The 18657-nt window shown below is 41.2% G+C and overlaps 1 protein-coding gene across 2 annotated transcripts in view; it reads left to right on the top strand.

The window, feature by feature from the left end:
* The window catches only part of DAPK1 (death associated protein kinase 1), a 217151-nt gene that overhangs the window by 184083 nt on the left and 14411 nt on the right, over window positions 1–18657 (top strand). Inside the window, exons 20-22 of one of the 2 annotated variants that reach the window (XM_040355494.1) lie at window positions 6994–7216; window positions 14530–14718; window positions 15253–15450. In XM_040355494.1, coding sequence (XP_040211428.1) covers window positions 6994–7216; window positions 14530–14718; window positions 15253–15450 — 610 coding nt within the window. Of the gene's footprint in view, window positions 1–6993; window positions 7229–14529; window positions 14719–15252; window positions 15451–18657 lie in introns of both variants that reach the window. The other variant, XM_040355493.1, reaches the window with a different exon arrangement.

The following is an 18657-nucleotide window of genomic DNA, read 5'->3' as shown; positions in this document are numbered from 1 at the left end:
GACAACAACCCTAAACATACAGCCAGAGCAACAATGGAATGGTTTAGATCAAAGCATATCCATGTGTTAGAATGGCCCAGTCAACGTCCAGACCTAAATACAATTAAGACTCTGTGGCAAGACGTGAAAATTATTGTTCACATACACTCTCCATCCAATCTGACAGATCTTGAGGTATTTTGTAAAGCAGAATGGGCAAAAATGTCACTCCCTAGATAAAGCAAAGCTGGTAGAGACATTCCCGAAAAAGACTTGCAGCTGTAATTGCAGTGAAAGGTGGTTCTACAAAGTATTGACTCAGGGGCTGAATACAAATGCACACCACACTTTTCAGATATGTATTTGTAAAAAAATAAATAAATTAAAACCGTTCATCATTTTCCTTTCACTTCACAATTATGTGCCACTTTGTGTTCGTCTATCACATAAAATACATTTATTTTTTGGTTGTAACATGACAAAATGTGGAAAATTTCAAGGGGTATGAATACTTTTTTAAGGCGCCAAGTAATGTTGGTTGTATCCTTGTTTTTTTAGTACTCTAATTGTGTTCATACATGTTGCATGTTTGCAGATATTTGCAAATTAGTGCAATTATACATGCATGGGAGACAGCCTTTTCCTGCTGTGCCCCAAAACTTTGGCATTCACTTCCAAAGACAAGCAGTGTGTCAACAACTCTAAAATCATTCAAATTAAATCTAAAAACGTTTTTTTCTTTAGACAAGCTTTCACTTAACTACCCCCCCCCCCCCCTGTTTTATCCTGATTATTTCTTGTGTTTTCTTTGTAAAGCACTTTGAGAAGCCACCTTTAACGGTGATTTTATTATTATAAAAAGTCCTCCAATTTAGTAAAGCTGTTAGACTCCTCGGCTCTATTTTCCATAACTGTTCCCTTTGTCTCCCCCTTGTACTGTAAGCCAGGTCCAAAGCTATGCAAGCAAATTTGTTACGTTTTTCTTCATCTATAGCAGGGGTGCCCAACCTTTTAAAGAGTGAGGGCCACTTAAGCGACTTGGTAACCGGTCACGGGCCACAATGAGCGGAGTAAGTGGATGGCTGTCCACTCGGCTCTATAGAGACCACACTACGGACACAAGTCCATTTACATCTTCCACTCCTTAGAGGTGAATTGAGGGTCCGATTTGGTCGGACTGACCGTGTGAAAGGGACCTAAAGCCACGTACACATGACCATTTTTCATGTCATGGAAAAAAACAATGTTTTTCTCGATGTGATTCCTCTCAAGCCTGCCTTGCATACACACGATCGTGATGAGAAATGCTCGAGCAAAGCGCAGTGACGTACAACATGCAAGACGGCACTATGAAGGGGAAGTTCCATTCGAATGGCGCCACCCTTTGGGCTTGATTATGCTAATTTCCCATCTCATAACTTGCTTCTGAGCATGCACGTTTTCCCCCCGATGTTAAAGCGTACTCACGACGAGAAAAACGACGACATGAAAAAATAGAGCATGTTCTAAATTTTTAATGCCCATTTTTCTCGTCGAGAAAAATGCTCTGGAGCCTACACACGACCGTTTTTAACGACCAATTTAAAAATGGCATTTTTCTCGTCATGAAAAACGGTCGTGTGTATGCGGTATAAGGCTGCTTTCCTGCAGGTTAGCTGCACTCTGCAATAGTCTTCTATTATATACTGTAGGTGTGATGCACTTTCAGAAAGCTCACCAAACTCGCAGTTAATAGAAGTCTATGCCTCAGTGCACTTCTCTGCCCCTTTGAATCGGTTTGAAAGCAGCCCAGTAACCACTGCAGAACTGATATGCCCATATATACATTGTGATTTTAGCAATACACTTACCTTTAATAACAGTGTTCTAGTCTATTCTATTTTATTCCATCCCAGAGCAGGAGGTCGCGGGCCACATGTGGCTCCCAGGCCACTGGTTGGGCACCCCCCCTGATCTATAGTATATTTCATATTATGCTTGTCCACAGACTGCATCGCACATCAAACCCGTGTTGTGGTGTTAATAGAGCAATTAGAAAGCAAATGTTTTCTATGTGCCCTAGTGATGACCTGCATTTATTTAATGCGGGAAAAAATGGCGGTCACTGCAGATAGTGTACATGAGCTCCAATCCTCCCTCTCTTCTGATATTTTATATGCCATATGTTGCTTGTTTTAAGAAATGCAGCTGTGGGCAAATGGTAAGGGAGAATACAGGCCAGGTCCAGAAAGCGATGCACTTTTTTGCGCAATAATAGTCTCTAGGATCCTTTATTTGCATAAAGTGCAAAGACATAATAGGAGGAAGGAAGGTGTGGAAAGCTTGGGACATCCGAGTTTGTTATCCACAAGAACTAAAACCAAGAGATCATAGAAAATCTTAGGTCCTGCACAGCAGCTTGGATACTTTGCAGATGAACGAGATACATGGGGTGTATTTATAAAAAAGTTTTCAGAGCGATTTGTCCTGCAAAACCGCATGTAATGCTGCATTATGGCCACCAGATGGAGCTAGCGATCACAGTAAATAAACATTTATTTCATATGATCATCAGCCCCATCTAGTGGCCATAATGCAGCATTTTCCTGATTCATGCTATTCCTATGAATGAAGAACATCCAACCTGGAGAAAAAAAAAAGCCTAGTAACACACGGCACATTTTGCAGGATGACTAGTTCTGCAATTGTTTTTAATTTACACCCCATCATTTTGCAAGTTTACGTGCATGCACCATTTTAACTTGCAGTTTCAGAGCGTTTGCAATTTCCACATTTTGCTGGAATCAATAAGATGACAAAGGCACAAAGTACCGTGGCCATGGAAGGATTAAAGTGTAACCCTCAGTGTGAGTTGGATGGAAAAACATATACAGTCTTGCTGTATTCTGGATAAAAGTTGCATCATGGTGTGAAGTTAAACAATTTAAGGAAGCACCATGAGCTGCTGTATGCTGTAACCCACAGCAACCTGTCATGATTCTGTCTCAGAAGTCTGATGCAGTTAGACTAATGAAAATGTTATCTCATTGGTTGCTATGGCTACAGCTCGGGTTTTGCTTCTGTTTTTTTGCTAAATAAGCCCCAGCTCCTGTGTCGTGCTTATGCTGCAGAGATGTATTCTCCACATGCATTACCGTGCACCACTGCCGAGATTTCCCCTGCAGGAAATGTCTATCTGTGCCGAGCTCATGTCAAGATGTGCCTATTCCATTTATCCTCAGAGCCCATATTTAAGGCGGAACACTAATAGGATTCAACAGCCTGTATTACTGTCAGCATTGTGATTAATGCTCTCTTCCACAACAGCGATGACATGTGGTAAACACACTCGCCGGTGACTTTACCAATTTCCCTTTCTCTCAAAAATACAGTTACACAGTTAAAAAGACATTTGATTTAAAAATTAAAAAAAAAATGTTGTCCATAGAGATCCTGTTCAATCAAATGTCATATCTTTTTTTTTTTATGTATTACCAATAGGAAGTGTGTGTGTAATTATTCTGTGTAATAAATTTCAAAAAATTCTATGCTTTTACCACAAATATTAGTAAATAATTTTAAGTGTATTTTTAAGGTGCATATCTGGCTAAAACATTTCTGAGGGGTTGGATTAAAAAAAATAATAATAAAAAAAATTATAATTATGTCCCCTATTTTGTAGGCGCTATAACTTTTGCGCAAACCAGTCACTATACGCTTATTGCGTTTTTTTTTTTTTTTTATATGTAAAAAAAAAACAAGACTTTTTACAAACACCTTAAGCTAGAAAAAGTATAGCAATAATCGTTCTGCAATATCTTCGATGTTCCTGATCCTACTTTTTTGGATCAATTTCTCTGAAAGCATTTTTTTTTTTTACCAAAAATATGTAGAATACGTATCGGCCTAAACTGAGAACATTTTTTTTTTTTTTTGTATTTGGATATTTATTATAGCAAAAAATAAAAAGTTTTTTTGTTTTTTTCAAAATTTACGCTCTTTTTTTTGTTTATAGCACAAAAAATAAAAACCGCACAGGCGATCAAATACCACCAAAAGAAAGCTTTATTTGTGTGAAAAAAAGGATCTAAATTTTGTTTGGGAGCCACGTCGCACGACCGCGCAATTGTCAGTTAAAGCGACGCAGTGCCGGAAGCTGAAATTTCGCCTGGGCAGGAAGGGGGTATATGTGCCCAGTAAGCAAGTGGTTAAAGGATACCTTTCTTGGAAGAAAACGGGATTGCTAATTATTATTATTATACAGGATTTATATAGCGCAAACAGTTTGCACAGCGCAAATGCTGATTTCCTGGCTGAAATAATGATCTTCTGGTTTCAGTACCGGTTAATGAAAGCATATGTTGTTTTGTATCTATCTAATAGTAATCTATTATATTTTCATGTACTACAATTCCCTAGTTTATGCTGACATTCCCCCTTGTTCTAATCTGGCCATGTAAAGCATTGCGGCAGATCCGTGCTTGCTAGTTAGTTTGCGTCCCTGGCCTTGCTTTTTGGAAGTACAGGACATCACGCCTGTATCTTCCATCATCTGTTTCCCGTCACACCCCTGCCCAGTGCAGCCTTGATTGACAGCGACTGTGAAATGGCAGCCACCTGAAACTGTACAGCCTTTTGGAACGCAAGGCAAGATGTATGGTCTTTGCTGTAAATAATGTAATGAGTTGCCCACCCTCCACTAGCCAGAAGAATGCAGTAAGGGGGGGGGGGCATTCCCCTATAGTTTAAAGTGGTTGTAAAGGCAGAAGGTTTTTTATCTTGAAGGTTTTTTTTTCACCTTAATGCATCCTATGCATTATGGTAAAAACACCTGCCAGTGTTCTCCCTCCTAATTGGCTGAGACACAGCAACGGTGCAATTGGTGGCTGCTGCTGTCAATCAAAGTCAGCTAGCCATTCAGGGGAGAGAGGGGACAGGGCTGGGTCGGGGCTCCATGTTGTAATGGACACAGAGACCTGTGACTTGCCTCGGGTGCCCCCATAACAAGCTGCTTGCTGTGGGGGCACGGAACGGGAGGGGCCGGAAGGAGCCGGGAGAGCCGAAAAGGGACCCGAGAAGAGGAGGATCTGGGCCACTCTGTGCAAACCCACTGCACACAGCAGGTAAGTATAACGTTTTTTATATGGAAAAAAAAACCAAGACTTTTTACAATAACCTTAAGCTAGAAAAAGTATCACAATAACCGTTCTGCATTATCTTCGATGTTCCTGATCCTACTTTTTTGGATCAGTTAGGTAGATTCACAAAGAGTTAGGCCGGCTTATCTACAGATAAGCCGACCTAACTCTGAATCTAAGCCGACCTATGTTTAAGTGTATTCTCTAACAGAGATACACTTAAACATATCTAAGATAGGACGGCTTGCGCCGTCCTATCTTAGATTGCAATGTTTTGGCTTACCGCTAGGTGGCGCTTACATTGCGGCCGGCCTAGATTATGTAAATGAGGGGATACGCCGATTCACGAGCGTACGCATTACGTCGTTTCCGTACGCGATAGGCCGCCTAAAGTTATTCCACCTATGAGGTGGAATAACAATGTTAAGTATGGCCGCCGTTCCCGCCGTTCCCGCCGCGAGGTTCGAATTTTTTACGTCGTTTGCGCAAGTCGTCCGCGAATCGGGATTTACGTCGTTTACGTACGCGTCAAAATCAATAGGCCCGTACGGCCTACTTAGCCGCAATGCGCACTGGGAAATGTAGTCGCCCGGCGCATGCGCAGTGTAAAAAATGTCAAAAAACGTGAGGTCAAGCCTCATTTCCATACTACACGCCCCCCTCCCAGTCATTTGAATTAGGCGCGCTTACGCCCGCTCGTTTTAGGCTACGCCGCCGAAAATTTGAAGGTAAGTGGTTTGAGAATCACTAATAGCCTAAATAATTTACGGCGGTGTAGCCTAAAAAGACTAGGCTAGGCCATCCTAATTTTAGGCATTTGTATGTGAATCTACCCAAGTGTCTCTGAAAGCATTGGAGCCAGAGGGTCAGTATAATAAACATGTTATTCAGTGTTTTAGTGGTCTAAAGCAATGTTGCCTTATGTGCTCTGTAAAGACACGGGTTATGTTTCCTGTCTGGGAATGCTGCCCAGTAGTTGTTCTGCAGAGATGCTGTCTACACTGATGTAAAGGTGGCTGCTAGAAGGAAAATCAACACATCTGTATATGAATTCCAGAAATGAGAGTATGGATGAAAGTCATGATTGTTAATAGCTGCCAATAAGTAATAATGTTATTGTGATAAAGTGTGATAAAATAATAGTGTGTAACTGCTGAAAATACACTCCGGAGTTCCCTTAAAGGGTATGAAGGAGCATTTCCCACAATATATAATAAACGTTTTCACACAAGATTTTGGCCATAAAACTGACCTGCTGTTCTTTGAGTGGGACTATCTAACCCCCTGAGGAATAAGAAATAATTATCCCGCCTGGGTAGTAAATATTTTGATCTATATTATAGACCTATTCTTATGGCTTTGTATTATTATATGAAACATCATCTGACACATGCTAGGGTTTGGAATCCTACATCTTGGTATAAATAAAGTATATTGTGATAATTCTACACCTCTGTGAGAATCGGACTTATTAATGTCTAAGATTGAATCCCATCTCCCTGTAAAGCTATGCTGTCTGAGACATTTGAGATTTCATGCAATCCTATTGCTGTCTCTGGTGACAGCGAGTACAGAGATTGCTTTGTAGCGTTGTGTAGTGTCAGGGCGCATTTCATCAAGTTATGTCAGAATGGAACATTTCCACTCTCAATAAAGTACAAGTGCTGTGCTAGGTAAAGGGAAATGATGGCCTGTTTCTTTATATCCTCTTTATGGACATTTTGATTTTAACAGGGATATCCTCTGACAGTGGAGAAAATGACTGCTGGAATCTGCCTGCACCTCCTCCCTTTTTTTTTTTTTCCATTTCTACATGTTTCTAGAAAAATGTTTAGAGATCATGTCTATCGTGCCAGAGAAGTTCCATTGTTTTACATTTCTCTTTAATCATCTTCAGGACACGTACAGAACTCAATTCATTCAGCAGCTGAGACCTGTCCAAAGCCCACAGCCAAGGATTAAACTGAAATTGTTTGGACATGTTGGCTCTGGGAAGACCACACTGATAGAGTCCCTGAAATGTGGGCTTATTCGCAGCTTTTTCCGGAGGCGCAGGCCTCGCCTTTCTTCCACTAATTCAACCCGGTTTCCTTCTTCACCACTGTCTTCCAAAACGTCAGGTAAGCTAAAAGGTAATTTCAGTATACAATTTTTTGTCAAAACTACCCTACTGTAATATACCGTACATAAGGGGAACCTATAATATTTTTAAAGTTTACAAGTTTTTAAAAATTTTATGTTGATTTATAAAAAAGTATATCTAAAGGCAAAAAAAAAAGTTGAACGTTTAGTTCTACTTTAACAAATACATTAGTAGAGGTTACTTGCATTGCATTTAAATCTAATTGATCCCATCACAGCTTTTTCTAATGATTGTCTGCCCCGGCCTTACTAAAAATGCATATCGGGTCATCTCTGCCAGCGGAGAGGGAAGGATTGTGTACCTCGTTCAGCCACGTTTCTAATATGACTTCCTGCTACGTGGATATATTCACAACACAGGCTGGTAGCATAGAGAGGGGAAAAAGCTGAAACCCAAAGTTTCCAACCCAATAACCATTTGTTGGCTGCAAATGGTATTACGGAATTATTTATATTCAATATTGCGTATTACTTGACTATAATTTTAAAAAAATATGTTTTTCAAATTGTATTTTTAATCCTAAAATAATTAAAACAAATCACTAAGGGGGAGATTTATTAAAGCTGGAGCACACAGAATCTAGTGCAGCTGTGCAGAGTAACCAATCGGCTTCCAGGTTTTATTGTCAAAGCTTAGTTGAACAAGTTGAAGTTAGAAGCCGATTGGTTACTATGCACACAACACCAGATTCTGTGCTCACCAGTTTTAGTAAATCTCCCCCTATATTTACACTTAAGTTAACGATAATGAGATAAAAGGTGAATTCTAAAACATATTATTTTAACTGTGGATTTGAGCCTGTTTGAGTCTAACCAAATGGGTCCCATGTGATCTCATTTGTCTGAAGCTAATATGTTATAAAGCTATAAAAGCTCCTGGCCAGCACAATAGTTGTTTGTGTGGCTGGAAAATTACAGTCCTTAGTGGTAAATTAAAAAGTTCCCAGGTGCCCGGTATGTCTTGCCCATAAACGTCCACACTCACACATGCGGATGCACTAGAGGAAATCCTGGCTTCCTGTATAAATTGGGCGACTTGTGATAAACTTTGTGTCACATAATATGGAACACAGGAGCAGCTGGATCCCACATCCAGGCTAAGTGAAACAGTTTCCCTTTCTGACAAGTAGGTGTGAGCGAGGAAGCTTTGGTTAACAATTACCTCCTAAGCCTAGTCACTGTAAGGTATAGTGGTATTTATAAACTACACCAACAAAGATGCATATCAGGGATTATGGGGAAGGGGGTTATTAGAGAGATATATATATATATATATTAGAGTTGTACCGATACTAGTATCGGTATCGGGACCGATACCAAAGCATTTCCCCGAGTACTTGTACTCGGGGAAAATGCTCCGATACTTTACCGATACCTGACTCTCCTTCCATGCTCCTGTGTTCTGCTCTCCCCCTCCGTGCCGCTGCCGTCCTCTGTTCCCTCCCTCCGTGCCGCTGCCGTCCTCTGTTCCCTCCCTCCGTGCCGCTGCCGTCCTCTGTTCCCTCCGTGCCGCTGCCGTCCTCTATTCTCCCCCCTCCGTGCCGCTGCCGTCCTCTATTCTCCCCCCTCCGTGCCGCTGCCGTCCTCTATTCTCCCCCCTCCGTGCCGCTGCCGTCCTCTATTCTCCCCCCTCCGTGCCGCTGCCGTCCTCTATTCTCCCCCCTCCGTGCCGCTGCCGTCCTCTATTCTCCCCCCTCCGTGCCGCTGCCGTCCTCTGTTTTCCCCCTCCGTGCCGCTGCCGTCCTCTGTTTTCCCCCTCCGTGCCGCTGCCATCCACTGTTTTGCTCTCCCTCACTGTAAAAAAAAATTTAAGTAAAAAAAAATTGTGTAAAAAAAAAAAAAAAAAAAACTGTCACATGACATTAAAAAAAGTATCGGTATTCGGTATCGGCGAGTACTTGGAAAAAAAGGATCGGTACTTGTACTCGGTCTCAAAAAAGTGGTATCGGGACAACAACCCTTTTTAATGGCTGCTAACACTTTTGAGCCAGTTTCTAGGTTTTGGGAAAATTGTCTAGGCCTTTTGTAAGGGTTCACCTTACATTTTTGATTATTGCTGTCTGCATCCTAGAAATTGAGGTTCATAAACAAGGTTGAAGGTCTCTCGACTCTGCTGCTCATCATGAGACTGATATCATTTGTTCACCAGCCAGTAAATTAGAAGTTAGTATAGTGGCTGTTCTGTGCAAAAACATGGTATTCACACAAGCCAAGCCTTTATGGTTATGCACTGTCTGGTAATATTCTGTACCAACCATAAGAAATTAGCCAGGAAGTCCATTCTGACAACCAGTTCTTTAGGCTGCTGAGGTAAGGGCTATCCCATAGAAGAATGGCCATTTCCCCAGCCATTGTCAACTACAGTGGGTGATGACCAAGTCATGTCTTGCTAGCCTCAAGTGCATCAAATCCCCTGTGTTTTAGGCCACATTTAAGCAATGATGTTAAAGCCTAACTGTTCAATGCCTGCCACCAATATTACAATGGGCACCACACAGTGCAGTACACACAAGTGTGGAACTAACCCTGTTTGAGTCTAGCCAAATGGGTCCCATGTGATCTCATTTGTCTGAAGCTAATAGGTTGTAAAGCTAATAAAGCTACTGGCCAGCACAATACTTGTTTTTGTGGCTGGAAAATTATAGTCCTGGTGGTAAATTAAAAAGTTCCCAGGTGCCTGGTATATCTTGCCCATAAACTTACACACTCCCACATGTGGATGCACTACAGGAAATCCTGGCTTCTTGTATAAATTGGGCGACTTTTGGTGATGGGCGTTATGTTGTGTTAAAAATAAAGCAGCTTGCCATTTGTCAGCCACCACTAGTAATGTCAATGGTAGTGTGCTGTAACCCAGCCTATTGCATTTAAGGCACATTAGTGAAGCAGTTATATAGTGTTAGCTGTGTGCTGGGGAGAGGCAGTGGAGGCTTCTGTATCCCAGAATGCACTGAGAACTAATGGAGAACTAAGACAGAGCAGCTCCAGTCTCTTCCTGTTTGTAGCCACATGGTAACACCATTTCCTTCAGTGTGCAAGCAAAAAGAATCAATTAGCCAGAACTAATGACAGTGCCAGGCAGGTACAGTGGCAAAGCTTTTTGTGTCAGCAAAAAGTCAGTGCCAGCAAATGACTGTGCCAGCAAGTGACCATGACAATCTTTGCATGAGCATCTTGAGTTGGACCAAGCCAAGTGTCAAAAAATACAAATCCATCTTTCAGAGAATAAACAAAAATGTCTGCCATCACACCACAACCTACCCAAGTCTCAAAGCAGATCATTTTTATTCTACATCGCTGTCCCCTAGATAAGCAAATTTCATGGGTGTTTAACATGCTTTCTTGACGCTTTTTCAATGCTTCATAAACGCTATAGCTATGTTAATGAGCATTGCTTTGTCCTTCCTAATCACACTTGTGAAAGAGCCCTAAAGAAATTGTACTTGCATCTTTTGGCTATTAAGAGATTTGTAAGCTTGATTCAAGCTGTAGGTAAAGTAGGAAACCCTTTCAAATGTCTTCAGGCACTTTTGGGTTAATTGCATTAAGTGGGTAGCACAAAGCCAGCAGTGAATACCTATGCTAGATGAGGGAGCAGATTCCAGAGCTCTAGAGTTTCTACTCGGTGACAAATGGGGCAACTTCTACTGGTGTGATTTGTATTCTGGCGCTGGTGCGTAGTAATAACAATGCATGATATAATGACTCTGACACTCAAGTCATGCTAAGTAAAGTGCTTGAGTTACAAATGAAAATGCTTTTAAACCAGTGATTTCTTACCGTGGAAAGCAGCACAGCTGCACAAGCGCCTATTCATCACACTGAACATGTTGGCTTTATTCCAATAAACAGAGGTCAATTCAAGAAGGGGAAGACCCCTTAAGTGTAAGTGGCTAAGAAATCGAAAATAGCTGAGATGTGCTTTAATTATTCAGTATGAGGTTTTAACCAAATGCAGCCACAGTCATCTTTGCATGTTTTAAGACCTCAATTACTTTAACATTAAATAACAAATCCTTTATCAAACAACTTCTCACCAGATAAGTAATACAAAAGAATTGTGTGTTAGAAGCTGATTTTCTCCTTTTGCTCAGGTCTTGGCACCTTGTGATAGCCAGTTACAAATCGGCTTTGAAAGACCACGGGCAGATTACGCAGAAGTGCAAAAACTTTAGGCTGTCGATCACTCTTTGAAGGACCTTTTACTGATCATCTGCAATGTTCTCCCTGACTCATATTGGGAAATAGTTGAGCATTGTTGTTTGGTTACAGCCTAAGCTCTTAGCCAATGATATACTGTATATATTAAAGCCAATCCAAGGCCACAAAGGGTCCAAATTCTTAGGTTTATTTGTATGGACGGCTTGCTTGGTTTGATTCGAGCGACAAGAATGCGTTTGATGCCCTGTGCTTTGTAACTGTTCTTATCACAGCTTACTAATGTGGGAGGTTAAAGCAACATGTGAGCAATGAATTGGCAAGGTTTATTCACCACTCTTGAGGCATGTCTTGGTTAAGGGAAAGGTTACATGGGTGCTCAGCCTGTGGCCCTCCAGCTGTTGCGGAGCTACAAGTCCCATCATGCCTTTGACTTTGGGAGTCATGCTTGGAAATGTCAGCCTTGCAATGCCTCATGGGACTTGTAGTTCTGCAAAGGCTGGATGGCCATAGGTTGAGCACCCATGCTAGAGCTATATACACATCTGAATTCAGGTAAACAAAACGGTCCAGTATAACATTGCTGTGTTAACTTGAAAGCATAGTAAAGATTTACAGCATGCATTGAATGTAGTTTCTAGGTCAGTGATGGCAAACCTTGGCATTGCCGGATGTTTTGGAACTACATTTCCCATGAGGCTCATCTTCACGGCAGAGTGCATGAGCATCATGGGACATGTAGTTCCAAAACATATGGGGTGCCCTATGTTTGCCATCACTGTTCTAGGTAACCATATTTATTTTGCTTCCATAGTAGAGGTTCTCTCAGGCATTCTTGGTTTTAAGATGTCTTTCACTTCAAAACCGTATGACTGTATGTACAGAACCATTTGTTATAAAGTGAATATATTATTGTATTCCTGCCTCCCTTTATAGTTCTGTGTTAATGTAATACCTGTTACATTTTATAACCGGAATGGAATTGTAGATAAGAGCTAAAGCAATAAATCATATTATGTTTGTTATGCTTTCCGTGACATCATTTGGCCTTTTCCTATGCATGATAAGGCAGAGAACAGAATATTTCTGTTTCCTAAGACACAGGCAGTATGGCTTTGTCATTTCCCCTGAGTTACACCAAGGCAACGCTGGTCTTCTCTAAAGGATAGACTGCTTGGGATTGATTTCAGGCCTTGTGATCTGCACACACATCTCTAAATGCTGTCCCAGTGCAAAGGGCAACTACATACAAAATGCAGTCATCTCATTAAGATTTAATGCATTTGGTTCATAGAAATGATCTCTGACATTTACCTGCTAGTTACTGAACTTCCATATTGCTGGTTGTCGTATTTAGGTGTACCTGAAGACCAACATTTTTAGAATGGAAAATAATAAGTCACCCATGCTCGGTCCCTTTTCAACAATGTCATGAAGGGGAGGGGTTTAGTCATTACATAAAGCGCAGGCATGCAAAGCTTGGGAAACCTAATGCAACTATCAAGCAACTAGCGACTTTGAATAACAATATCATAAAAAAATGTCCCCCCCCCCCCCCAAGAAAATAACCCCCAGGATCAGTGCCAGTCTCTGCAATAACAATCCCCAGCAGAGTGCTTGCATGCTGGGGGCTGTAGCATGGTGTCTGTAGACACACTGGGGCCGCCAATCTCTTCAGGGACTATATTTCCCATGATGTCCCAGAGTCTGATTGCCCCTCTGCTGTGGCCAATCATGGCAAGGGAAACAGCGGGGCGGCGAATCCAAATAGAGACACTCTCTCTCTCTTCTAGCTTCAGCTTACATGAAGGGGAGGGGGGCGATCGGGGGAGATATACAGTACAGACAGCCCGCAGCTCTCCTCTCCCTGTCACATCGCCGCTGCTCCATTTACCAGAGAACTCAGCAGCGGTGCCGTGACAGGGAGAGGAGAGCCGCAGGCTGTCTGTACTGTATATCGCCCCCCTCCCCTTTTTTGTGAGCCAAAGAGAGAGCGGCTCTAATTGAATTTGCTGCACCACTGCCCCAGGCCAAAAAAACCCAGCACTGGATTCCGGGGGAGGGGGCGCAATCGCCCCCCTTGCCCTATGGAGCGGACGCCCATGTCCAGCTGGTTGTTGCTGCAGCACCCAAACTTTCAGAGCTTATCCAGTAACATGTGCGATGGGAATATAAAGTGGTACAGACGAATCTTAGGGACACAAGCAGCAATAAAGATCTTTATTTAAAAAATGTAAACATATACTTTAAGCTACAAATTATTGCTGTATGGTATTTCTTTAAAATGAATGAAGTTGAAAGTCTATAAACAATATTTCTGTGCTTAGGTAGGCTTTCAATAGCTCATATTGTAATCAAGAAAAACGTACTACACAAGGTAGTGACAGGGCGGACTTTTTCAGGCAATCACAGGGACATGAAGATTTAGAAAAATTATAAGAATTTTAATTACAAAAAATTATTACATACAATAACTTCCATAAAATACAGTGAAACAGTACAGGGTATACATTCACAAGCAATATTATCTTTCGTCTCGCCTACGCGTTTCGCCTAGCGGCTTCTTCAGGACGAGTTTGAGAGAGAGTTTTGGACAATAGAATATTGCTAGTATCATAAGTCAGTAAGACTTATTGTAAGTAGTAGTCATCTAAATCCTCCCTTAGAAGAAAGTATTCTGATATTCCCCACTGATTGTTTTGCTAGCATTGGGCTACTGTAAGTAGTGTTGTCATCTTGCATCTGGGCATGCTTCTACTTCTGAGAATACTGCCTGATTCGCCTGTCTGTGTATGGCACATACTCAGCGCTGAGTATGCAATGCTTTAGTAAATCCATGAATTAAGTGAGCATATCATTCCAATAAGTAAACTGTTTTTTTTTTTTTTTTTTGCTCTAAACTCGCTCATCTATCAGCTGACGGATTTTCTTTCATTTTCAGACCTGTACTGAAAGAATGAAATGCAGGACCTGATTGGTTTACAATTGACAAGTTCTTCCAGATATTGATAAATCAGGCCCATAGTCCCTGTGCGATGGTTTAGTAATAACCACAGCATATTACAAATTTGTGGCAGACATATTTCACTAAGGCGCTGGGCAGCATTTTCTAACCATCTTCTTGTCTGCTTAGTTTCAGTGAGCATTTCTGATTTATACCCCGGCTGTGAGAATGTAAGTGTGAGAAGTCGGAGCATGATGTTTGAGCCAGGCCTGACAAAAGGGGTTCTGGAGGTGTTTGTCTCCCCATCCAATCATCCTCACTGTTCTATTGATGACCAGTCCACTAAAGCTATTGACATCCAGAATGCCAATCTCAATGGTATGTACAAGATTCCTTCTTTTTGTTTTATCTACAGTAGATTGGTTTCTTGCTTATGGTAATTGTTCGCTGACATTTTCATATTAAGGTTGTATGGCGGTCATGTGCTCCATATATATTATTTTAAAGTACGGCAGTTGTTATACTTTTTGTTCCATTTAAAACATAAAAGGTAAGATGGTCAGCACCAGCCATTTTCATTTAGGCACCTTGTGTATCTCATGCCAGGGAAGCATAGATGCTCAGTACTTGCCACTTTCATGCCAAGGATGTATAGCAGTCAGTGTACTTTTACTTTTTTCTGTATGAAGTCCAAATCCTAGCTCACCAGTCTTGTGTAGGAGTCTGTACTGTATGTGTTTTATTTTCAGTTAAGAATAGCACCAACACATCACGCAGTGCCTTACATAACTGTGCATACACAAATTCTATTTGGAGCCAAAACACACTAATGACCATACATTGTATTTGACTGCGATGTGTTTATAGTGCCTTTTGTTTAATCCATTCTGCTTTATATTCACCTTTTCATAGGTGTAGGAGATTTCAGTGTCTGGGAGTTTTCTGGAAACCCTACCTACTACTGCAGCTATGACTATTTTGCTGTGAATGACCCCACATCAATCCATATGGTTGTTTTCAGCCTTGAAGAGCCATATGAGATTCAGTTAAATCAGGTTATATTCTGGCTAAATTTTCTGAAGTCACTTATGCCCGTGGAGGAGCCAATAGGTATGTCACTGTGATTTAAAACATTTTGAAAGAGAGAGAATGCACCCCTTATGCTGCAAAAAATTTGGTAGACATCGATGTCCGCTTTCCAAGATATGTTCACTATGCATTGATATTACCCATTTCTATTAACTTCTTAGCTCTAATTCTTCAGAGGGAGTTATCCTGGTCCAGATTTTGGGGCAGCTCACTTAGGTTGGCCATACTCTAGTAGAATTTTTTGTTTGAAAAGTATCATTTTAGAACAATTATTTGATTTTCTAATCATTACTGGGGACTGCAGTGCAATCTAGAATGGTACAAAATATTAAGAGATGTATTTTTTTTTTCTTTTTTAAAGATCCATACTTACCTAGGTGGATGCTGCATCTGTCCGCTGCCACCTCCAACACTGAGAGTCAACAGCTCTCTGCTCACAGGGCTGTGAGAACCGAGCAATCAGGGATGTTTAATTACTCGGTTCTCACAGCTCCCTGACAGTGAGCTGGTGACTGTCAGTCAGAAGCTCTCTGCTGTGGAGGGGGGCGGCTGGCTCAGGCTCTCAGCGGCTTGCTGAGCACCTGAGCCGGGTGCTGCTTCAGGCATGTGGGTAGATCCCGACTCCATTGTTGTGATCTTGCCTGAGCCTGGACCGGCTCTTTGACATCAGCCGACAGCGGGCTTCAGCCCACTGTCTACTGAAAACTGGTCACAGGAGTGCAGAACGTGGTCCACAGGAGAAGTACAGCCAAACAATCTTTGGTTGTACTTTTCCTTTAAAGTAGAGAAGCACCAAGAAACCAATGCACATACTGGTTGCTAGTTATCAAAATACAGATAAAAATATATGGTCTGCGTTTATTGCAGTACAGGCAGAGCGACTATCTATCGCTCTAAATCAACAACTACAAATTGGTAGAGGATAGCCATGGAGCCCATGTCTTGTGATATTTCTTTGGGCAATCCCTATATTTATAGGTCAGTTCTTGCCTTCATAGGTTCAAATTAACTGCAAAAGCAAACCTTTTTTTTAACTACATTTTTCAAGTCATTGAATGTACAGATGTGAATTTCATACAAATGTTCATTCAAAAATCTACTAGTGTTTGGCCAGCTTTAGGTTATGCCCTAAAGCAGCAGGACTCTGAAGAACAGAACCTGCTTCCCTGCCTAAATTCATGTAGTCAATCTGTCTGGAGGCTCTCTTGTTGATGAAACACACCCCTTTCATGGGAAGATTCCAAACGGTAACCTGTATTATCAACAAGCTGTCTTTAGTCATTTTACGTTCTGAATTCCATGTGCAATTATTATACCAGATGTCTTTTTATATTAAATACTGTTTGTGACCTTTTATGTTTTGAAGTAAATATTGCTGTTTTTCCCTCTAGTCACCACATGAGGTCACTAAACAGGAACGCTTTAATCACTAATCCTGATTTTCTGCACCATCGGATCACTTTCTCAGCTTATGTTTTCTAAGTGTAATCAAATTCACTGAGCTGGCTTAGCGGGGTATATCCAATAAACCACTGCTCAAGGAGCTGTTTTCTGGTACTTTTCCGGGGAACTATTTCACACTTAAAAAATTGAGCATTGCAACGTAAATGGGATGCTTTCATTTATTAACAGAGAGCTTGTTCATCGGCATGAGATATTTAAGCAGCAATCATACTGTGTTTAAATGGCTTTTAGAGTAAAAGTCACTTATCCTGCACTGCATTTGCTTGATAAAGGTTACATGCCTGTTGTTCAGTTAGTTGTTACATGTTTAAGAGCTGTCAGAAAGTGTATGAGCCACTGGTGACAATCGGAGAAATTCTACAAGAAAGCATTTTAGCAGCTGGAATTAAAGCAGCTCTTCACCCTGCAAATAAAAAATTAAAGTCAGCAGCTACCTGCAGAAAAATTAAGTCAGCAGCTGTACCTGCAGACGTTTAATAATTGGACACTTATAGTTACATAGTTAGTCAGGTTGAAAAAAAGACACAAGTCCATCCAGTCCAACCACAAAAAAATAAACAAACAAAATTAAAAACACAGTACAATCCCATACACCCAACTCCATACCCACAGTTGATCCAGAGGAAGGCAAAAAAAAAAACCAGCAGAGCATGATCCAATTTGCTACAACAGGGGAAAAAATTCCTTCCTGATCCCCCGAGAGGCAATCGGATTTTCTCTGGATCAACTTTACCTATAAATGATAGTACTCAGTTATATTATGTACATTTAGGAAAGAATCCAGGCCTCTCTTAAAGCAATCTACCTCTGGAGGGTGTCTGTTCCACATTTTCACAGCTCTTATCTGTCCAGGGATCCAGCACTGTCCTCACCTGAACCAGCTCATATTTGAGCAGGTACCTGCACGGCACAACACCCCCCCCCACACACACACACACACACACACACAAAAAAAAGACATGCCAAAACCGAGGAGAAGGGAGAAGGCAGACAAGTGGAACTTCCCATTTTTCAATGAAAAAGTATAATTAAAGTGCTTTAAAGCCAAAAGTGATTGTTTTCTTCCTTCCTCCTCCTTTCTTCTTTCTTCTTCCCTGTCATCTTTTTATTGCTATATGTGCCCCTGTTTGGGAGATTTTCTCAGTTTGACCTGAAAATAATCCCCAAATTTTGAGGTGTCACCAGAACAGCAATGGTGAGGAAATCTTCCAATGTGGACACTAGTTCTCCTAACCCTATGTCAACCAGGGATTTCACTTCCTGTTTTGGCTATGGGACAGGAAGTGAAGGGAAATTTCAATGGGACACAGATAAAAAAAAATGCCTTTTAGTTCTGTTTTAAGTTATTAATTTCTCTGGAAAATTCAATTTTTCAGTGCATGTTGGGGCTGAAAAAAATCTGCAGTAGAATGTGTTTTTTTTTTTTTTTTTTACCAATGTCAGATATTTACAGTTTGTCCATTAAAGCTGCGTTCCACCCAAAAGTGGAACTTCCGCTCATCTGATTCCTCCCTCCTCCGGTACCACAATTGGCATCTTTCAGGGGCAGAGGGGACAGGATACCTGTCTTTGATAGGTATCCTTTCCCATTTCTGGAAGTCTGGACCGTGGCCCTTTGCGATACTGCAAAACCAGTATCCAGAGGTCAAGGCTTGATTTCCATCACTGGTACTTATAGGTACCAGTAAACCCATCTTTGTTAGTTCAGCTCTTATAAACAGAACAGTTCCTTATGTTGCTTTTTCTAACATGGCTTAGAATATT

Source organism: Rana temporaria, chromosome 1 (assembly GCF_905171775.1).
Source record: "Rana temporaria chromosome 1, aRanTem1.1, whole genome shotgun sequence".
Taxonomy (NCBI): domain Eukaryota; kingdom Metazoa; phylum Chordata; class Amphibia; order Anura; family Ranidae; genus Rana; species Rana temporaria.
Note: the sequence above shows the minus strand (reverse complement) of the source record. Positions and strands in the feature narration are given on the sequence as shown.